This window comes from Phacochoerus africanus, chromosome 8 (assembly GCF_016906955.1).
Source record: "Phacochoerus africanus isolate WHEZ1 chromosome 8, ROS_Pafr_v1, whole genome shotgun sequence".
In the NCBI taxonomy this organism is placed as follows: domain Eukaryota; kingdom Metazoa; phylum Chordata; class Mammalia; order Artiodactyla; family Suidae; genus Phacochoerus; species Phacochoerus africanus.
This window is the reverse complement of record NC_062551.1, coordinates 55739101-55761957: the sequence shown is the minus strand read 5'-3', so window position 1 is coordinate 55761957 and position 22857 is coordinate 55739101. Positions and strand designations below refer to the sequence as shown.

The following is a 22857-nucleotide window of genomic DNA, read 5'->3' as shown; positions in this document are numbered from 1 at the left end:
GACCCTGTCATACATATATCTGCATTCTTTCTCTCTCTCTTTTTTTTTTTTTTTGGTCTTTTTAGGGCCAAAGTTCCCAGGCTAGGGACTGAATCGGAGCTGTAGCCACTGGCCTACACCACAGCCACAGCAACGCCAGATCTGAGCCGCGTCTGCGACCTACACCACAGCTGTGGCAATGCTGGATCCTTAATCCACTGAGTGAGGCCAGGGATCAAACTCATGTCCTCATGGATACTGGTTGGGCTCCTTAATCACTGAGCTACCACAGGAACTCCTCTTTTCTTATCTTATCCCCCATCGTGTTCTATCCCAAGAGACTGGAGCTGGTTCCCCGTCTTATACAGCAGGACCCCATCGCCCATCCATTCTAAATGTAAGAGTTTGCATCTACTAACCCCCAAATGCCTCTCCATACAACTCCGTCCCATATCCCCCTTGACAACCACAGGTCTGCTCTCTATGTCTGTAAATCTGTTTCTGTTCTGTAGATAGGTTCATCTGCGGCTTATTTTATTTTATCTTATTTATTTTATTGCTTTATGGGCCACACGAGCACATACGGAAGTTCCCAGGCTAGGGGTAAAATCAGAGCTACAGCTGCCGGCCTACACCACAGCCACAGAAATGCCAGATCTGGCGTGTGTCTGTGACCTACACCACAGCCCACAGCAACGCCAGATCCTTAACCCACGGCACTGAGCCAGGGATGGAACTTGCATCCTTATGGATACTAGTCGGGTTCATTACTGCTGTACCATATTTTAGATGCCACATGTAAGTGACATCATATGGTATTTGTCTTTCTCCAAAAGGCAATTTTAATCAGAGCAGGGAGAAAATGCAGAAACAAAGAAAAGCAGTTGAGCAAGACAAGATCATGATAGTTTAGCCATAAAACAAAGTCAAGGACCCTTAGTTCCTCCTCAAGGGCTGTAGCTAACAAACATTCTGAGCCATGACTTTGAGTTGTTTTGCAGATGCTAAAACCCCCTCCAGGTAAAAGAAGTTAACTGCGTGTTGACCACAAGTACTTACAGATCCCACAGCAGTTGGAAGCAGGTTAATGATGTTGACTCTTGAAATACCACCCTGGTACCTCCCCACCAACCAATCAGAAGGATGCTCACAAGCTGATCAGACACCTGGCAACCCTCTCCCTCACTTTGTCTTTTAAAACCCTTCCCTGAAAGCCACTGAGGAGGAGAGTTCTGGGCTTTTGAGCATGAGCAGCCCATTCTCCTTTCTTGACGGCCTGCAGTCAATGCTGTGCTTTCCTTCACCACAACCTAGTATCAGTAGATTGGCCTTGCTGTGTGGCAGGCAAGCTGAGCCAAGTTTGGTTCATTCACAGAGTGTTGGCAGTTCCGTGTGGGTGTCTGGGGCATAAAACATGAGTAAGGATTTTAGCTAAGTGTAGGAAGTAGCTGTTCACTCATTCATTCACTCAACAAACACAGGGTGAACATCTGGTCTGCTTTGAGGCGGGAGGCCAAGAGGAGACAGAGCTGACCCCATTCATGCCCTGACAGTCCCCTTCCTTGGGGGAAGGGGTATCTACAAACATCCTCAGATGGCCCTAAAGGTGGAAACACACTGGGTGGGGCAGCAGGGCTGCAGTCTGTCCACAGGTTGCTTTGCACACAAGTGATCGACTGGAGGTAGCCAGGACTCTTTGGGGACGAGAAGGAAGATTTCCAGTTCTAGGACCCCGAGGTGGGCCCAGGGTCAATGAGGTGGCAAAACTGCCAAGGAGGTAGATGGGGGGGCCCCCTTCTCACTCCCAAGTCAATCTCCCTGCTCGTGTGACAGTTGGTACCTCACAGCGCCCTCTGCTGGCCTCTTCTGGTCTTGCTTTATTTCTCACCTCCCTTCCTCCTGCTCTGAAACTCTTGCCATCCTGTCACCCCTGCTGGAGGCCACACCAGTACCCATGATTGACCCTTGGTTCCCGCAGGAGGATTCAGTGGGCTTGCTTGAATAATTCCGTGGCTGACAGGGAACTTGTCTTAGCTCAGCTCCTATAACAAAAGACCGTCGACTGGGTGACTTACACAAAGACACGTATTTCTCACAGTTCTGGAGGCTGGGAAGTCCCAGATGGCACTGTCCACAGATTGGTTCCTGGTGAGAGCTCACTTCTTGGCTTCCAGATAGCCGCCTTCCTGCTGTGTCTTCACAAATGCTTTCCTCATAGCCTGAAAGGGCGGGGGTGAGGGGGAGATCACGCTCTCTTCTTCTTTTTTATTTTCTCTTTGTTTTCCAGCTGCACCCGTGGCATATGGAAGTTCCCAGGCCAGGGGTGGAATCCGAGTGACAACTGTGACCTACACTGCAGCTGCAGCAAGGCTGGATCCTTAACCCATGGTGCCACAGTGGGAACTCCTCTCTTCCTCTTACAAGGCCATCAGTCTTAGGACTCCACCCTCATGGATCTGCTTAATCTCAGCTCTCTCAGAAAAGCACTCTCTATGAATAAATCAACGTTGAGGGTTGGGGCTTCAACATACAAATTGGAGGGGACACAACTCAATCTACAGCATTCAGGGTCCAGAGGGTCCCTACATGCTGGCCTTGACCTCCTCATAGGCAAGGCCATACCTGGCAGTAATTATCTCCTGCATTTTCTCTTTCCACTGGGAAGAAGTAGGTTCCATCCTCCCGCATCCTGCTGTCCATGGTGCTGGAGGCGCAGCTCTATTTCCCCAGGAAGTTGGAGTCATCTGCAGTGTTTAGTCTAGACGGGTCATGGCCACTAGGATACTTTTTTTTTTTTTTTGGTCTTTTTGCCTTTTTTAGGGCCGCTCCCAAGGCATGTGGAGGTTCCCAGGCTAACAGCCACAGCAACGCGTGATTCGAGCCGTGTCTGCAACCTACACTACAGCTCACGGCAACGCCGGATCCTTAACCCACTGAGCGAGGCCAGGGATTGAACCTGTGACCTCATGCTTCCTAGTCAGACTCGTTAACCACTGCGCCACGATGGCAGCTCCCCACTAGGACATCCTTACTAGAAACCATTAAGGAACCAGTAGCCACAGGCAGGTGTGGATTTGTTCCAGCCATTCCCAGGGTAGGAGATGGTGCAGGGCACACGGGTGCACAAGCCCTCCTGGATCCTTAAGGACCTATTCACTTCCAGTCTGAAACCCAGATGCTAAGCCTGAGACTCTCGGGATGAGAGGCTTGACTTCAGCCCCTGCCCCATCCTACTTACTCATGCCCCATTGGCAAAGGCAGCTGCAGCTCTGGAGTGGGAAGGGCCAAGCCCTTTTCTGGAACTGACATCTAGGTTCTTGCTTACAAGGAATCAAGAGCTGTGGCGCCAGGGAGAAAGTCCTGGCAGGATGCGCGGGTGTGGGTGTGATACTGGGTGTGTGCACAAGATGAGCTTCAAACTGCTCTCCATGAGAGCGAGGCTGTCTTGAGACATTCTCACTTATCCATTTCTCAGGGAGACACTGCAGTCCAGAGAGGGCAAAGGACAGGCCCAAGACACCTGGACGGTAAGACCTGCTCTCCCATCCCCTGGCTGCCTCCCCATATTCTGTCCTTTGGAAACTATTTTCTGTACCAGGGACCAAGGCACGCCCCGGGAAGAGAGTCACTACTACTAATTTTCATCATGCTGGCATATCCTGTTTTTTGTTTGTTTGTTTGTTTGTTTTGGTCTTTTTAGAGCCGAATGTGGAAGTTCCCAGGCTAGGGGTCAAATCAAAGCTGCTGGTGTAGCTGCTGGCCTACACCACAGCAATGCCAGATCCGAGCCAGGTCTGTGACCTACACCACAGCTCATGGCAACCCCAGATCTTCAATTCACTGAGTGAGGCCAGGGATCGAACCTGCGTCCTCATGGATACTAGTCAGGTTCATTACTGCTGAGCCACGATGGGAATTTCCTGGCCTGTTATTTCCGCAGGGGATTAGTTCTGGGGTGGCCCGAGTAGGATTTAAAGGCAGAAGAGTGTGGAACAGCCTCAAGCGAGTTGAGGGAAGAAGATTTCCAAGCCTTCATGTAATTAACAAAAGACACATTCACTGCATTAGGGGCAGGACAAACCTGACCTCACCTCTTACTCTAGTGGGGTGGCCCTTTGGCAATTCCTGAATTTCATGATAGGCTCTGGAACAGGGGAAAAGTAGGCTAGGTAGATTTTGGTCCTTAACTCTTCGAGGTTTTCACCTGGATCTCCAGGCACCTGTTCCTAACAACTGCTTAGTTTTAAAGGAAAAAAAAAAGAAAAAGGAAGTCATAACTGGTGGCCACACCCTGAACTTCTGGTTCTGCAAATTTCCTGTGCGAAGCCCGTCCTTCCTAACAGCAGCTCAACACAGGTGTCCATGAAAGGATGCTTGAAAATACATGGAAGAAGCCTGTTCCAAACTCTCCGCCGAATTCGGAGTGCAAAACTGCTCTGGGTCTTGTATCTCACATCAATCTTTTCCTTGCAGAGGCTTTTGCTGTGAGCAGCACCTCCTTCCGCCAAGTTCATAGATGAAGAGGTTTTCCTTGCTTCTCACATGCTCTCAGCACCCAGCACGTGAGTCCCCAAACACCTGTTATCACGCAGTGCCCTGTCTACTCTGTGGTTAGGCCACCTAATTTTGCTTCCCCAGGAATGCAGGAAATAGGTCTGTAACAGTGTGCAGTAAATTCTGTTACACCACTTCCTGTGTAGCAACCATGAAAAGCCCTCCTCTCCGCAGAGGTTCCTGGAATGCTACTTTCCAATACCCTCCCATCCAAAGACAAGCAAGCTAAAACGGAGCTTATTGTGAAACCGGAGCTCAGACAGAAATTTGTTTTGTTTATATTGAAGTTCCCAGTCTAGGGGTCTAATCAGAGCTACAGCTGCCGACCTATATCACAGCCACAGCAATGCAGGATCCTTAACCCACTGAGCCAGCCCAGGGATCGAACCCGCATCCTCGTGGATCCTAGTGAGGTTTGTTAACTGCTGAGCCATGAAGGAAACTCCTGATTCTTCAATTTCTGATCCTCTTAAACCCAACAGCTATTGGAAAGGTTATTTGAGACTTCAGTGTTTAGTTGGATGCAGTCTGGTCATGGTCCAGGCATGATAGTGTGAGCATATAGTGTCAATTGATTACTGTTCTAAAAGATTTACCTACAAAAGATCTTTTGAGACTTTTGATCACCTGCTGAGGTCAGTAGTTTGACCCCTTTCCATATTCCAGTGATAATGACGAGGTTCACAAATATCATCTCATTTTCTTTTATTTTAAACAGATTTATTGAAATAAGTTTATATATGAAAAACAGGACCTAGTTAATGTATATAATTTGATGAGTTTGGACACATGCATATACCTGTGAAATCACGACCATGATTAAAGAAAAATAGGGAGTTCTCCTCGTGACTCAGCAGAAATGAATCTGACTACTATCCACAAGGACGTGGGTTTGATTCCTGGCCTCGCTTAGTGGGTCAAGGATCCGGTGTTGCCACAAGCTATGGTGTAGGTCGCAGACGCAGCTCAGATGCCACGTTGCTGTGGCCCCTTGCGCAGGCCAGCGGCTGCAGCTACGATTTGACCCTCTAGCCTGGGAATCTCCATATGCCGTGGATGCGGCCCTAAAAAGACCAAAAATAAAAAGATCTCAGGTTAATATCCTTGTGCTCTCCAGGCCTAATAAATAGGTAGGAGCAGAGGTTTATTCATGTCCAGGCTGGCTGCTGCATGGGGCAGAACTTTGCCCTGGGAGGGGCTGTGACGTTTTTCTCTTCTGCTAAGGACAAGGCAGGGCTCTTTGAGACAGCTCCTCCGGCTGCCGCCTGCCCCCAGGTGATCATGGGTCTAGCTAAGGAGCTTACACCCAGTATTAACCTGTCTTTCCGGAGGAAGTCCATTCCTCAACACCTGTCAGACTTCTCCGATTTGGGATGTTCAAGGGCTGGCCATGTAGGAAGCCTCACGACATTCCGAGTTATAGAGAATCCAGGGTGCAATGGGCCAGGTCCAGCTCCGGGGTTGGCTTGAAGGCAGGAGAGTGAGTTCTGGGATGCATTCCAAGCCCGTGGTCACCTCTGGTGGGGAGAGGCCTCACGAGGGTCTCTTCGTCCTCAATGCTCAGGTTCCTGCCAGAAACTGGAACTGGGCTCTGAATAAAATCGCTTCTATCTGTTTATCTCAGCCCTGACTCACCAGACCAGCCATCATTGGCCATGGACAGTCTGGATAAAAGGGAGGGACATTTTTCTGCAACCACTCAGCACAAAGCTCCATCTAATAGTGTAACGCAGCAGGGCCCCATGCGACTCCTGGGCACACAGGGCTTTCTCTGTCTCCACTTCTTGTTATTAGGGAATGAGCTTCAGCCTCCAGGACCCCCCCTGAGTTCCAAAGAGCACCTGCTCATCAGGGAAGGGTGGGGACGCAGAGACCCGGGAGGAGCCGTCCAGAGACAAGAGTGCCGCCTTGGGGCAGGGTCCTGGCTCCCCCTCAAGGCATGTGTACAACACTACCTTGGAGCCCTTCTGCAGAATGAAAACCCCCAACAAACGGAAGCTCTTAACTGCTGAACGAAGCCTTCTTCATTCTGGGGGGAACAAGGAGGACCACCAGAGCCAGTCCTGGGGCCACTAAACAGCAGCTCTGAGAGACAATGCAAGCTCGCCTCTTCCCTGATCCTTATCTGGGGCCCTATTTTCCTCTCCCCAAACTATAAAACTGATACCGGAAAGATGTCAGCTTCCTAGAGCTAAAGAATGAACTTTGGAACACACAGGCAGCAAGCAAGCAAAAGTCTTCATTACAAGAAAGCAAATAGCTCCCAGCACAGACACTGGGAGGGCGGGGACGAGTCCCCTCCTTCCTATTATTCTATGGAGGTTTTTATTTCTTAAGGATGGGGGTACCTCCTTGGGGTCCAGACATCATTCCTTGTTTCCCATTGGCCCAGGCCGGATCCAGTAGGGGTCTTAGAGCTGGATGTGCCCCATAAGTTTTACAGCTACTTTGTTCTCTCCCCTAGACTGGGAGTTGCCATTCCTCTCATTCCTTCCCTATCAGTCAAGGGATGAGGTAGAGACTAAAGTCTACATAGACGGAAAGCAGATATACTAGAAAACAAGGCCCGAGAGGGGCAGAGTAGGCACAGGCTGTTAGTACTGTCAATTTCAATAGATACTAACCAACGACTATTACAAAAAATACCTCGGAGCTCCCGGGGTGGCGCAGTGGTTAACAAATCCGACTAGGAACCATGAGGTTACAGGTTTGATTCCTGGCCTCACTCAGTGGGTTAAGGATCCGGCGTTGTCGTGAGCTGTGTAGGTTGAAGACGTGGCTCAGATCCTGCATTGCCATGGCTGTGGTGTAGGCCAGCAGCTACAGCTCCAATTCGACTCCTATGCTTGGAACCTCTGGATGCCGTGGGTGCAACCCCAAAAAGACCAAAAAAAAAAAAAAAGAAAAAAGAGAGAGTTCCCATTGTGGCACAGTGATTAACGAATCCGACTAGGAACCATGAGGTTGCGGGTTTGATCCCTGGCCGTGCTCAGCGGGTTAATGATCCGGCGTTGCTGTGAGCTGTGGTGTAGGCTGGCAATTAGACCCCTAGCCTAGGAACCTCCATATGCTGCGGGAAGCGGCCCTAGAAAAGACAAAAAGACGAAAACAAACGAACAAACAAACAAAAAAACAAGGCCCGAGAACTCCAAAATCAGAGTGATAGGGATAGAGTAGGCACAGGCTGTGAGTGCTGTCAGTTTCAATAGATACTGATAACAACTATATCAAAGAATACATCGGAGCTCCCGTCGTGGCTCAGTGGTTAACGAACCCAACTAGCATCCAAGAGGCTGCGGGTTCGATCCCTGGCCTCGCTCAGTGGGTTAAGGATCCGGCCTTGCTGTGAGCTGTGGTGTAGGTGGCAGACGTGACTCGGTGTAGGCGGGCGGCTGGCTATAGTTCGGATTGGACCCCTAGCCTGGGAACCTCCATATGCCGAGGGTGTGGCCCTAAAAAAAAAAAAGACAAAAAAGGACAAAAAGGAACCAAAAAATAAATATAGTCCTTAAAGAAAAAAAAAAAAAAAGAATACATGGAAGCCCATGTTTCTACACTAACTACCTAAATCATTATTCATTACTCTGCCTCACAACCTCCTCCTAATCTCTCCCGAGGGGGGCACAGTCTTTAAAGCATTAGCCTGCCGAGGCATAACACCAAAGCTGTCTTTTTCTCCTTCACCCAAAACTCTGTTTCCACGTTTCTATTCGGCACAGGCGGCAGAGGCCAAGTTTCAGCAACGGTTGGACCTCATAGGGTCAAATTCTCTCTTAGCCGATGCGAAGGCAGAGCTAATGATGTAAGCCGTTCTTTACTCCAAGAAAGAGGAAGAGGCAGTCTTTTCCCACTCCCCGCTTTCCTCGGATTATAAAGATGTAGCCCACCAAATGCTTGGCACAGTGCTTCTTTGTCTGCCCATGTGTATCTCTCACAAGCATCTTATCTTAATAAATCTATTTCTTGCCTATCACTTTGTCCCTCACTGAATTTCTCCTGCACTGAGACACAAAGAACGTGAGCCTCAGTAAGTTTAGACATGAGGTGAGTGATTCTAATTAAAAAAACTGTGGGTTTGGAGTTCCTGTCGTGGCTCAGTGGTTAACGAATCCAACTAGGAACCATGAGGTTGTGGGTTTGATCCCTGGACAGGCTCAGTGGGTTAAGGATCTGGTATTGCCGTGAGCTGCAGTGTAGATTGCAGATGTGGCTTGGATCTGGTGTTGCTGTGGCTCTGGCGTAGGCCAGCGGCTACAGCTTCGATTCGACCCCTAGCCTGGGAACCTCCATATCCTGCAGGTGCGGCCCTAGAAAAGACAAAAAGACAGAAGAAAAAAACCCAAAAACACCCTGTGGGTTCAAGTCCTAAACTCTTCAGGCTGGGTTTGAGTCATAAGTGTTGTCGGTTTCGATTCCACGGCAGGTGAGTTGGATTTGAACTCCGGAATTGGGGGTCAGGGAGCCCTGCTACAACCACACTCTCTCCTCAAAGTCTCTGTACCATCCAGCAGTCCTGCATAGTTAAGGAGCCACCTTCTAACATGTGCTGCAAGCTCAGGGGTCCCCAAGACCATCCTTGGTTTGCTTTCTGTTGTATTTTTGTTTTTGTTTTTGCTTTCCAAGGCCACACCCACAGCATGCGGAAATTCCCAGGCTAGGGGTCGAAATGGAGCTGCAGTTGCAGGCCTACACCACAGCCACAGCAACTGAGGATCCAAGCTGTGTCTATGACCTACATCAGGGCTCATGGCAATGCCGGGTGCCCGACCCACTGAACAAGGCCAGGGATTGAACCCACATCCTCATAGATACTCGTTGGATTCAGTTCCACTGTGCCACAACAGGACCTCCCCACCCGTGCTTTTGATAATTCATTGGAGGGACTCACAGAAGCCACACAAAGCCATCAGCCTCATGGCTAGTTTATTACAGCAGCAGGATACAGATTCGAGTCAGGGAGGAATCCAGGGAATTCCCAACGTGGAGTTTCCAGCTCTCCACTGGCATCCCAGCCAGCCTCGGCTCTTCCCAGCATTGATGTGTGACAAAGTATTGGCCAGGAGGCTCACCTGAGCCTTGGTGGCCAGGGTTTTTATTGCAGCTCTGTCACATGGATGTGGCGGACTGCCCACATCGCTGATATCAGACTCCAGCCTCTCAGAAGCAGAGCTGACACCTCTCGACCCGAAACCTCCGTCACATATCCCGTGGCTAGACTGTCTGTTGTGGCCCGAGGCCCCGGGGGTAAACAAAGAGACCCTCGTCAGGAAGGAGGCTCTACAGGCTGAGAAGTTACCTCCCAGGAGCTGAGGGCAAAGACCAGACCTCTCTCGGCCACGGCGAAAGCCGGTACCACACCCTCTTGTCTCTGGGGGTAAGCAGATAGAGCAGGGGGTGTCCCCAGAGAGAGAGAAGCAGGTATGGATTTCTTAACATAAGAGAAGCCATTTGGGGCTTAAGCCACGTTGTGATCTAAGCCTGGCTCCAGTGCTCCTCCTTGAACGGGTCTCAGTCATCCACGGTATTAAGGGAGGTGAGGGAGGGTGGGCGCGAAAGGCTGTTATCAGGCAAAAGAAGGCACAAAGGTGATAAATCAGTTGTAGAGACTCCCAGTTCCGGGAGTTCTCATCGTGGCGCGGCAGAAACGAATCTGACTAGGAGCCATGAGGTTGTGGGTTCAATCCCTGGCCTCTCTCCGTGGGTGAAGGATCCAGCGTTGCTGTGAGCTGTGGTGTAGGTCGGCAGCTGTAGCTCCGATTTGACTCCTAGCCTGTGAACCTCCACATGCTGCGAGTGCAGCCCTAAAAAGAAAAAAAAAAAAGACTCCCAGTTCTGTTGTAATGGAAAAGAAGAGCTGTTGTGTAGACCTCAAACCCTCTTGAGCTCCACCACCAGATCAATCGGAACCTAAGGAATGACGATGTTGACCTTTCCGGACCCTCAGGGCTTCAGTCAACTAAAGCTTGGACTCTGCCAACCTGTGCCCCAATTCTACGCTGAATTTTCCTCCACTCAAGCCCCTTCATGAATATGCATGTACCCTTAGTTTAAAACTTCCCCAGGTTTGCTGTTTGGGGAGACGCTGCTTTGGGAAAGTTCCCGTGTCCCTCTTACTCACTGAAAGGAATAAATCCCTCTTGCACTGTTTGGCTTGGTGGTATCTTTTGACTCAACACCCACCAAGAAGTGAACCCAGTTTTCAAGGAACAGTGGGGCTAACCACAAGTCGTTCCGGTGCTGTCTGTTTAAAGGAGAAAACACTGAAAGAAGGTAAATGCTTCCATAGGGATCACAGTGGAATACTACTCAGCCATGAAAAAGAATGAAATAATGCCATTCTTGGCAACATGGATGCAACTAAAGATTCTCATACTAAGTGAAGAAAGTCAGGATGAGAAAGACAGATACCATGCGAGAGCAATTCTATGTGGCATATAAAATATGGCACTGGAGTTCCCGTTGTGGCGCAGTGGTTAACGAATCCGACTAGGAACCATGAGGTTGCGGGTTCGGTCCCTGCCCTTGCTCAGTGGGTTAACGATCCGGCATTGCCATGAGCTGTGGTGTAGGTTGCAGACGCGGCTCGGATCCCGTGTTGCTGTGGCTCTGGCGTAGGCTGGTGGCTACAGCTCCGATTAGACCCCTAGCCTGGGAACCTCCATATGCCGCGGAAGTGGCCCAAAGAAATAGCAAAAAGACAAAAAAAAAATATGGCACTGATGAACCTATCCACAAAACAGAAACAGACTCACAGACATGGAGAACAGACTTGTGGTTGCCAAGAGGGATTGACTGAGAATTGGGGGTTGGTAGATGCAAACTATTACATTTAGAATGAAGAAGCAATGAGGCCCTACTGTCGAGCACAGGGAACTATATCCAATCACTTGTGACAGAACATGATGGAAGATAAGATGAGAAAAAGAATATGTATGTATGCCTGGTCACTTGGCTGTACAGCAGAAACTGACAGAACATGGTAAATCAACTATATTTTAACACAAAATTTACCAAAAAAACCCCCCATGAAATAGTTCTACACTGAAAAATACAGAACATCATTGCCGAGAGAAATTAAACAAGATCCAAATGAATGAAGAAATAGACCATGTCCATGGATTGGAAAGATTTCCGTTTTTTCCATATTGATTTGAAGTAATCCCAATCAGGAGTTCCCACGTGGCTCAACAGTAACAAACCTGACTAGTATCCATGAAGTTGCGGGTTCGATCCTTGGCCACACTCAGTGGGTTAAGGATCTGAATTGTGCCATGAACTGTGGTGTGGGTCACAGACGTGGCTCAGACCTGCGTTGCTGTGGTTGTGGCTTCTGCTGGCAGCCACATCTCCAATTCAACCCCTGACCTGGAAACTTCCATAAGCTGCGGTGTGGCCCTAAAAAGACAAAAACAAAAAAAAAAAACAAAACCAAAAACCAACAAAAAAAAGTGAGTTTGGGACTTCAAAATTTCCCCATAATGGCCATTGACATTATCAATGGTCATGGATCCCCAGGCCTTCCTCCTGCTCCTAAAGCTGTAGAGATGATGCCTGACTCAGCAGGGGCCTCCGCCTGGGCCCCTGCCACCCTGGTTCAAAGTCCATCCCTGAGCAAGGAGAGGGGCGGAGACGCAGCTCAGAGCCTGAAACAAGCAGGTCTGTAAAAGGGCCCAGGAGGCCACCAGGCCCCTGGAGAGAGCCCTCCACCAGGAGGAGCCAAGCAGCTCATGGACCTTTCCAGACGGAGGTGCAGACTCTGGAAGGAACTGGTCCTTGTGGGTAAGAGAGCTGAGCTTGTAGAACGGGGGAGGGAGGGAGGAAAAGTGAGGGGCCCGGGAGCCTCCCCAGGACTTTCATGAACTCATACCTGGGCACATCTCCCCCAGAGAGACACACGCGCACACATGCACACACACACTGTGTTCACCTTGATCCACCCGAGGACTGGTGAACTTGGACGCCCGCCTCCCAGCAATCCCCTCCTCTGCTCGCCCCATCTGCCCTGATCCGCGCCCCCACCTCTCCAGCTGGACCCCTCCCAAATCCCTCCCTTTCCCCCAGGACCCTCTGCTTCCTCCTGACATCTCCAACGCTCACATTTCCCTGGTGGTTGTTCAGACTCTCCTCACAAAGTGTAGGATACACGCCTGGAGCCCGGGAGCAGGGGCTCTCAGCTGTCTCTGCCTCTTCCAGGGGCCCAAGGCTTAGGGTTCCCAGAGCAGCCGATGGCTGCCCGGGTCTGAGGTGATAACAGTTCCCCACCCCCCATTCACTCCATTGAGTTTAGAGGCTAAATCCAAGACCTGTGTCAACCATCTTGGGAGAGCTTGATCCACCCAGGTAATTATGTCAGGCACTCCTGCTGGGTCCTGCCCTGTGCTCAGGGGTCTGGGGACGCTGTGGTGGTCCGAGCAGCCGGGGAGCTCACAGTCCAGTGAGAGATGCAGACCTGTCACCAGACTCTGATCACCCAGAGTGGTGGGGACGGGGAGGAGAGGGGCTCAAGAGACTGGGGTGCCCTGAGGGATCCAGAAGCTCTGACTGGGGAGGAGGAGATACCACAGCGGAACACTGAAGGCTGCAAAGAAATGAGTCAACGAGGAGGAAGGAGGTGGGGAAGTGAGAAGGGATCAATGTGCCGGAGATGTGGAAGAGCATGTGCAAAAGCCTGAGGGTGGGGAGAGTGTGGTGGGTCAAGAGAGCGGTATGCGTGATGGGGACACACAGCGTGGATGCTGTTCCTTCTGATGAGTGAACAGATGAATGAATGACTAAATAAACAGAGCGGGGCGTGGGGTGATGGGGAGGGTAGATGTGATCCAAGAAGAGGCTAGAAGGGCCCTAAAGACAAGTTCTTTCTAAGAGTGTCTCATAAGCCATGCTAAGAGTTGGCGCTTGATCCTGAGAGCACTGGGGAGCCATGGAAGGTACTTGAGCAGGGGGAGGGTTACAAGTAGGGCTTTATAAGAAGGAACATAAGTTTCCTGTGAGGAACGATGGGAGGCTGAGTTTCCAGGGAGGAGGCCAGACGGGAAAAGGATGAGGCAGGGGTGGACTAGGCCAGGGGTGAGACGATGGAGAGGAGGGGACAGGCCGGGGAGTCCTTCAGGAGCTGGAACGCTTGGGTCACTCTCCATGGCCCACTGCATGGGGGTGTAAATCTGTGTGTGTCTTCTTCGTCGTCCTCAGCCAGCCTGCTAGCCTTGGGGATCTGCCAGGCCTCTGGCCAAATCGACATCAACCCAGACTCACTGATAGGAGTGGAAACATACCGGACCCGCCTAGTCCTTGAAAACGGCCCTGAAGATGCCCAGGCCTATAGCTGGCACCGCGGCACAAATGACACTGAGGAAAACATGATTGTCAGCTACAACGTCACCTCTGATTCCCAGCAGAACGGGCCCATGTTCACCGGCCGGGAAAGTGTGCTGAAGACGGGTGACCTGCACATCAGGGGGTCTCAGTTAAATGACACGGGGAACTACACAGTGCGGGTGGACGCCATCAATGGGACCCAGAGAGCAACTGGCTGGCTCAAGATTCAAGGTGAGTCAGCAGGTAGCCCCGCTGCCCCCACCCCCTGCAAGCACAGGTGGACCTGGAGGTTTGGGGAGTGAGGTTCCCTGGAGCTCATATCATCCAACCTCCCTCCTGCCTCCAGATGACATTCGAAGCCTTGGCAGATGCTAGTCTAGCTTCTCCCCAGAGATGGGGCACTCACTACCTTCAAGGGCTCCAGGTTCCCTGTCACTGTATCAGTTATCTACTGCTGCACGACAAATAGCCCACACACGGAGATGCTTCAAACAACACCCATTCCTGGGAGTGAGCAGTCCAGGCATGGCTCAGCCCATTCCTGGCTGAGACTTATATGGTGTTGGCTTGGGCTGTGTTCTCCTGGGTGGCTCTGCCCACGGGGATTTTACATCATGGCTCTTTGCCTCTTCAACATCAGCCAAAGTATCTCGCTCTGGTCTTCTGAGAGGGAGTCTAATATCACAAAAGCTAGAGATGGGCGAGATGGCCCATCACCTTTGCCATATCTTATTGGCTAGAACAAAGTCATGGGTCCCAACTGCTTTGGAGGGGAGGGGATTACACAGGGCATATTGCAGGGGGTGGAGATCACGGTGCCATGCTGGAATTCTGTCTACTGCAGACAGCTCCTGGGGCCTCCACGGGGCTAAGGCAGGACCCTGTGGATTTTGAGGACTGGAAGACCTTTGTGTAACTCTACTCTGTGTACACCACAGGGCCTTTGTCTTCCCTCTGTGATCCTCAGCTTTCCCATCTGTCAAATGGGAATAGCAGCTACCATTGAAATCTGTTTTAAGGTTAGAGGAAGTTTTTGCCAAGGGACTCTCAGACAATGGGGGATATTTTTACAGAAAGTCCAAATACCACCTCTCCCTCTGAATTCTATCTGGCTCTATGGATGGGTGTGTCCTGATTAGGGGGTTCAGAGGCAACCTTTATGCCTTATGCCTATGGTAAGAACTCACTATTATTGCAATGGATGCCACAGTGATGGCTCAGCAAATAGGACAAAGGGCTCAGGAGAGGGGTGAATCTCACCGCCTGTGCCAAGTCCCTGCTTCTCTGTCCCTCAGAGCCAGCAAGGCTCTCCTGCCACGACCCCAGATCTCATCTTGCAACACTTGGCTTTTCCCCAACATACTCTGGAATGCCCTTTGGGGAGGAGCAGAGCTTAGGGAGGCAGATCCAACCCCTAATTTTTCCCTTCCTACTTCACCCAGAATTGGAAATCCCTGGGATCTCAGTCAACGCCACCTCTGTGGTCGAGGACATAGATTCCGTGGCTGCCATCTGCTACACCAATGACACCAACGTCATGTGGTATGTGAATTCTGCACCAGTGTCCAGCAATAACCGGATGACAATCTCCCCAGACACCAAGACACTCATTATCCAAAGGATTGAACGTTTTGATTCACCACTTCAGTGTAGCATAGAAATCATCCCGGAGATTTTTGGGAGAAGTGAGCTGATCCAGCTGACGGTAGCCTGTGAGTGTTATGGCGTTATGGGAGTGAAGGCGCGGGTCGGCTCAGGGTGTTCCGAGGACTTGGCAATGAAACAGAACCGGAGAGCATGGCATGTCCCAGCCTGAGGACAGCTACCCTGGGTTCAAATCCCTCTTCTGAATACTTCACACCTGGACTTCAGAACCATCCTCACTGCTCAGAACGATGATCCACTCAATTTAAAATGGGGACTCTGGAGTTCCTGTTGTGGCACAGTGGTTAACGAATCCGACTAGGAACCATGAGGTTGCAGGTTCGGTCCCTGCCCTTGCTCAGTGGGTTAAGGATCCGGCATTGCCGTGAGTTGTGGTGTAGGTTGCAGACTCAGCTCAGATCCCGCATTGCTGTGGCTCGATCCCCTAGCCTGGGAACCTCCATATGCCGCGGGAGCAGCCTAAGAAATAGCAAAAAGACAAAAATAATAAAATAAAATAAAATAAAATGGGGACCCTGGAGTTCTCAATGTGGCTCAGTGGAAACGAATCTGACTAGTAACCATGAGGTTGTGGGTTTGATCCCTGGCCTCATTCAGTGGGTTAAGGATCCAGCGTTGGTGTGAGCTGTGCTGTAGGTTGAAGACACAGCTTGGATCCTGCGTTGCTATGGCTGTGACATAGGCCAGCAGCTGTAGCTGCAATTTGACCCCTAGCCTGGGAACCTCCATATGCCACAGGTGCGGCCCTACAAAGCAAAAAATAAATACATAATTTAAAATAAAATGAGGATCCTAATTCCTACTTTCCAGAATAGAAAGAGTATAAATTTGATGACATCTGGCTTTTGCGTAAAGAATCGACTGCTTATAACCAATCTTTTCTTAAATTGACATTCCATTTCTTGTTTTCAAAACCCAACTATTCCCAAGCCTTCAAATTCAGCTCACTGATCATTTTATTCTGTTTTCTAAATTTAGTAAAATCACTTTCAGTTTTGCTTTGACTGGGAAGGAATTGACTATACCCCCCCTAAGAAGTTCAATGTTTTTTGTTTTTTGTTTTTGTCTTTTTGCCTTTTCTAAGGCCGCTTCCACGGCATATGGAGGTTCCCAGGCTAGGGGTCTAATCAGAGCTGTAGCCATCGGCCTACACTACAGCTCACAGCAATGCCAGATCCTTAAACCGCTGATGGAGGCCAGGGACTGAACCCACAACCTCATGGTTCCTAGTCGGGTTCGTCAACCACGGAGCCACGACGGGAACTCCAGAAGTTCAGTTTTTAAACTAAATTTTTGGAGTTACTGCTGTAGCTTGGTGGGGTAAAACCAGGCTTAGGTCCCTACAGAGGTGAGAGCTCCCTGGCCTGCCACCGTGGGTTCAAGGGTCCGGCATTGCCACAGCTGGGGCATAGGTCACAGCTTGGTGTAGGTGAAAGCTGTGGCTCAGATTCAATTGCTGGCCCAGGCACTTCCATATGCCGTGGATGCAGCCATAAAAAACAAACAAACAAAAACCACTAAATTATGCACTTCACAGACACTCTGCTGCCCACTGAGCAAGTTGGCAACCCGGCAAGACCTGCTCAAATTCTCAGACAGGTCTTGTCAATCAAAGACATTGAACTTAGAAATGCAGTGAAGGGAGTTCCTGTTGTGGCTCAGTGGGTTACGAACCCAATTGGTATCCATGAGGACTCGGGTTCAATCCCAGACCTCACTCAGTGTGTCAAGGAACAGCGTCATCGTGAGCTGTGGTGTAGCTTGCAGGCTCCACTCAGCTCCCGTGTTGCTGTGGCTGTTGGTGTAGGCTGGCAGCTGCAGCTCTGATGCAACCCCTAATCTGGGAACTTTTATATACCAGGGGTGCAGTGCTTAAAAAAAGCAAAAAAAAACAAAAACATGCAGGGAAACTCGGATTCTCTGAAACATCTAGGATGGTTCATGTTTATCCAACTCTCCCTTATCTCTTTCAAGGGGGTAACATCCCAAGTCTAGAAATCATTTTCACATTTAAATCTGGAACCACTCTCGCATCCCTTCAGATTTTAGGGCATGCAAGCTCTGGCCACAGTCCTGAGAAAGCTCTCACAGAGCTGACAGTTTCTGAGCTTCATACTCTGCTTACTGCTCAGATGTTTGCCACCAAGACCCGGGACCCGGGGGCTGTAGCTGTTCCGGGAAATTCCTCCCAGGTCATAGAGGGTATTTGCTTAGTCCTTCGGTTGGTCAACAGGGGACCATGGAAGCCCCCTCTGGAGCCTCATTTTCCTCATTTGTGAAATGGATCAAGAGTGGGCTGGGTCACATGGGTTGTGTGGGAATTGAGTGGAGGAACATGTAAAGAGTTTAGAGCTGTGCCCAGCATGCAGTTGGTGAGATGCTGGCTGCTTTTTTTTTTTTTTTTGTCTTTTTAGGGCTGTACCTGCAACACATGGAAGTTCCCAGGCTAGGGGTCAAATTGGAGCTACAGCCACCGGCCTACACCACGGCCACAGCAATGCCAGATCTGAGCCAATTCTGCGACCTACACCACAGCTCACGGCAACGCCAGATCCTTAACCCACTGAGTAAGGCCAGGGATCGAACCCCCATCCTCATGAATACTCCTTGGGTTCTTTAACCACTGAGCCATGATGGGAACTCCGGGATGCTGGCTTCTGCTCTGTCCCCATTTTATTACATGAAGGGAAGCCAATGGGATGGTCCATAGTAAGTCTTTTTCTTTTTTCTAGGGCTGCACCCACAGGATATGGAGGTTCCCAGGCTAGGAGCTGAATTGGAGCTGTAGCTGCTGGCCTACACCGCAGCCACAGCATCACAGGATATGAGCCACGAGACCTACAACCACAGCTCACAGCAACACCGGATCCTTAACCTACTGATGGAGGCCAGGAATGGAACTCGCGTCCTCATGGGTACTAGTTGGGCTCTTAACCCGCTGAGCCACGGCAGGAACTCCCCCTTGTAAGTGTTGAAACAGAGGACACTGTTGTTCTTGTCATGGTGATGGGCCAAGCTGCCTTGCCTGGAGTGGGTCTGGGGTCCTCTTGGGGTGCAGAGTGGGGGCACCTCCTTGCGGTGTAGGGAGGGTGACAACTTCCTGTGGATTGAGGGAAGGAGACGCAACACCCCCGCGATCGGAAGCACGGCTCAGGCTGTCCTGCCCTGTCTCTGCAGATGGGCCCTACGGCATGACCCTCACCAGCACGCCCAACCACCTCAGCGGTGTTGTGTCTGCCGAGATCGGCACCCCGGTGGAGATGAAGTGCACAGCCTATTCCAGACCGGAATCCCAGTACCGCTGGTTCCACAACGGCTCCCTGCTGAGCTTCTCAGGGGAAAACATTAGCCTCCCAAGCCTGACCTGGGACCAGATGGGCAGCTACAGATGCGTTGTGGAGAACCCCGTCACCCAGCTGACCTTCTACCAGAGACTCCAGGTCCAGGTGCCCTGTGAGTGCAGCACCTGTCCCCTGGGGCTCCATCCTCCTGATCTCCCCCAATCCCTGCCTTTGCAGGGGTGGTGCCTGGCAGCAGACAGGCCCGCTCCACCTTGTGAGGCCATGCTGACAAGGGCTGGCTGAAACCCCCCACCCTCCCAGGTCTGAGTCCAAACTGCCTCCTTTTTTTTCGGTCTTTTTGGGGCCACACCCATGGCATATGGAAGTTTCCAGGCTAGGATTCTAACTGGGGCTGTAGCCGCCGGCCTACACCACAGCTGCAGCATTGCAGGATCTGAGCCTCATCTGCAACCTACACCACAGCTCACGGCAATGCCGGATCCTTAACTCACTGAGCCAGACCAGGGATCAAACCCGCAGCCTCATGGTTCTTAGTTGGATTCGCGAACTGCTGAGCCACAACAGGATCTCTGCAAACGGCCTCCTTTATGAAGCCCCCAGAGTCCCAAGATCACAGTTGGGGTGAATTCCAGGGAGATAAGGTCAGCCACCATTTACTGAGCACTTCCTCTGTCCCGCTACCACTGTGTCCACAGGATCAGTGACTGTTACGAACATCACCTCCGGTTTATAAATGAGCAAATTGAGCCAGGAGGAGTTTGAATGCTTTATTGGAGGTTCCAGTTCTAGGGAGTTCCTGCCGTGGTGCAGTGGTTTCAGAATCGACTCCAGACGCTCAGTTTGCTGTGTGTGGGGGGGGTGTGGGTTTGACATCCGGCCCAGGCAGTGGGTTACAGGGATGGTGCTTTGCTGCAGTTGTGGTGTAAGGTGCAGCTGCACCCCGGGAACTTCCATATGCTGTGGGTGCAGCCATAAAATTAAAAAAAAAGGCAGAAAAAATTTCCAGTTCTAACTGGCAGAGGAGCCAGGATCCAGTCCTTGGCAGGATGACCTTGCAGCCTGAGCCATCACCAGATGAGCCCTGCTGCTTTGAGAGGAGGAAGAGGAAGGAGGCCAGGGCAGATGGGGCAGGGGAGGCGGAGCTTTCTCAGTGGGTGTGGCCTGGGAAACCGGGCTGGGGAAAGACTTTATAAGTGGGGAAAGCACCGCCCAATCCTCTGCACCAAGAGGAGAGACTGACACACTCAGGGAGAGAGCAGGCGTGCAAGGCAGTGGCTCTGGAACCCAGTGCCCCGAGTTCAAATGCCAGCTCTTTTTGTCTCCTTTTTCTTTTTTTTTTTCTTTTTAAGGCCGCACCTGAGGCGTATGGAAGTTTCCAGGCTAGGGGTCAAATCAAAGCTGCTGCTGCCAGCCTACGCCACAGCTACAGCAACGTGGGATCCGAGCCACATCTGAGACCTACACTGCAGCTCACAGCAACGCCAGATGGTTAAGCCACTGAGAGGGGCCAGGGATGGAATTCAAGTCCTCATGGATCCCAGTCAGGTTCGTTACCACTGAGCCACAACGGGAACTCCCCAAATCCCAGCTTTTAAGGATGTGGTCTCTATGAGGATGCAGGTTCGATCCCTGGCTTGCTCAGTGGGTTAAGGATCCGGCACTGCCTCAAGCTGTGGGGCAGGTTTCAGTGGCAGCTCCAATTCAACCCCTGGCCCCCGGGAATTTCCATGTGCCCCAGGCGTGGCTGTAAAAAGGAAACTAAACATGCCGGTTGGGAAGTGGACAGTCAAGAACTAAGCAAAGAGACGCCTATTATCATGGCCAGCAGCGATAAATGCTCCCAAAAAGCACAGACCCTTGGAGGGGAGAGAGAGCTCCCAGGCAGGGGTGCTGGTTACACAGGGTCATCAAGCCATTAGCCTGAGTCACCAGGACCCGGTCCAGTGCTTGGCACGTGGCAGGTGCTGATAAGCGTGTGGGCGAATGGAAGGATGAGCGAGCATTGGACCTGACCTCCATTATACCCTCTCTTCTAGGGCACCCCAAGCCTGCTCAGAAAAGAGTCTTCACCATCTCAGGATCCTATGTGGTGGTGCTTATCGTAGTGACAGTCCTGGGTGGTGTCGTCTTTTGTGCAACTCTGATCTACGTTCTGTTCAAACATTACTCCACCAGGTACCTGTTGCCCTGGGCCCAGGGTGGGACACTGGCTGGGAACTGGGACTCCACAGCCGGCCCAGCCTTGAGAGGGGGAGGCGGAGCCAGAAGTGGGTTGTCAGGGATCATCTGGGCAGACAGGTAGGTCTCAAGGACCCGAAGCCCCAGGAGAGAGGGAGGGTCTGGAATCAGCCTTGTCTCTCCACAGCAGTGGGGTTTCATCCAGGGACTTCTTTTCAGCCCAGTTTCTGTGAGTTTACAGTGTTAGTTATTGAAGGTCCACCCAGAAGGGCAGGTGTGAGAATGACCTGCGGGGAGCGTGTCAAACCTACAGCATGTGTCAGGTTCACGGTAGTCATGAGTTCCCAAGTGGAGTTGGGAAAGAGGTAGCAGAGATCAACGGTGCAGGGGGAAAATGATTCAATCTGGGTGTAACAGGTCTGCCTACACCCGTCTGGGTGACCTTGAGCAAGTTGCTCCTCCCCTCACATCCTCCTGGCCCCACTTGGGAGACGTGAAGAGTGACACCTGCCCTGGAGGGTGACACACATTGTGGAGGAGGAAGGGATTAGCAGTAGTTACGGGCACAGAGTAGATAAGTTATTCAACCTCAGCATTAGGAACGTTTGGAGTCAGATAATTTTTTTTTTTTCTCATTCCTTTTCCTGGGGTTGATTTCTAGTTTCATGCCATTGTGGTCAGAGAAGATGCCTGACATAGTTTCTACACTCTCTAATTTGTTTTACTTAGTTTTGCCCCAGTTCAATCCTGTGGTCAATTCTAGAGAGTGTTCCATGTGCACTTCAAAAGAATGTACATTCTGTTGTGTTTTTTTTTAGATGTAATGTCCTGAAAATATCAATTAAGTCTAACTGTCCTATTGTGTCATTTAGGGTCTCTGTTACCTTACTGATTTTCTGTCTAGAAGATCTGTCCATTGATGTGAATGGGGTACATTTTTTTGTTGTTTTTTGCTTTGATTTTTAGGGCCACACCTGTGGCATATGGAAGTTCCTCAGGCTAGGGGTTGAATTGGAACTGCAGCTGCCAGCCTACACCACAGCCACAGAAATTTGGGATCTGAGCCATGTCTGTGACCTACACCACAGCTCACAGCAATGCTGGATCCCTGACCCACTGAGCAAAGCCAGGGATCAAACCCACATCCTCCTGGATACTAGTTGGGTTCATTACCACTGAGCCACAATGGGAACTCCCAGTCACCTCTTTTCTACATCCTGGAAGCAGCCCCCTGGCCAGGCATAACCCCTCCTCACAACCAGGAGTCAACCTGACATCTCCACTCTTCTGTTCCCCTCAGAGGTGCCACGTTCTCTGCTGCCTGAGGTCTCCCTTCTGGCATGAGAGCAGGGGGCTGGGAGTCAGAGGGGCTAAGTTTAGGATATTGGTGTCTGTCACTGTCTTGTTGTGTGACTTTGGGCAAGTGCCACCACCTCTCTGAACTCATGTTTCTTCATCCACAAGGTGAGGTTAAAGTATTCACCTGGTGTAACTGTTGGGAGGGTTCAGGATAATTTTTTTTTTTTGTCTTTTTGCTATTTCTTTGGGCCGCTCCTGCGGCATATGGAGGTTCCCAGGCTAGGGGTCCAATCGGAGCTGTAGCTGCCAGCCTACGCTGGAGCCACAGCAACGCGGGATCCGAGCCACGTCTGCAACCTACACCACAGCTCACGGCAACGCCGGATCGTTAACCCACTGAGCAAGGGCAGGGACCGAACCCCGCAACCTCATGGTTCCTAGTCGGATTCGTTAACCACTGCACCACGACAGGAACTCCTCAGGATAATTTTTATAAATCATCTATAACAGTGACTGGCACATAACAGGTGTAAAATTAATTTTCACCATCATCATCATTAGCAGT

At 50.8% G+C, this 22857-nt stretch overlaps 2 protein-coding genes across 5 annotated transcripts in view; one reads left to right on the top strand and one right to left on the bottom strand.

The window, feature by feature from the left end:
- The window catches only part of LOC125132665 (myeloid cell surface antigen CD33-like), a 36038-nt gene that overhangs the window by 8625 nt on the left and 4556 nt on the right, over positions 1-22857 (bottom strand). For 3 of the 4 annotated variants that reach the window (XM_047790230.1, XM_047790226.1, XM_047790227.1), the window contains exon 2: positions 2055-2198. The exons of the other annotated variant lie outside the window; for it this stretch is intronic. In XM_047790230.1, the coding sequence (XP_047646186.1) occupies positions 2055-2198 (144 nt within the window). The remainder of the gene's footprint in view (positions 1-2054; positions 2199-22857) is intronic. 4 annotated transcript variants of the gene reach the window in all.
- Positions 12261-21117, top strand: CEACAM18 (CEA cell adhesion molecule 18). The gene is made up of 5 exons (XM_047789051.1): positions 12261-12312; positions 13723-14079; positions 15291-15560; positions 18691-18970; positions 20748-21117. The coding sequence occupies exons 1-5, from the start codon at positions 12261-12263 to the stop codon at positions 21115-21117; spliced, it is 1329 nt and encodes a 442-aa protein (XP_047645007.1).

Excerpts from the sequence above, each read along its gene's own strand:
- CEACAM18 (XM_047789051.1), top strand. The coding sequence starts at position 12,261 with ATGGACCTTTCCAGACGGAGGTGCAGACTCTGGAAGGAACTGGTCCTT. Across the intron at positions 12,313-13,722 it reads GAAGGAACTGGTCCTTGTGG|CCAGCCTGCTAGCCTTGGGG; the intron begins GTAAGAGAGCTG and ends CGTCGTCCTCAG. Across the intron at positions 18,971-20,747 it reads CAGGTCCAGGTGCCCTGTGA|GACCCGGTCCAGTGCTTGGC; the intron begins GTGCAGCACCTG and ends CTGAGTCACCAG.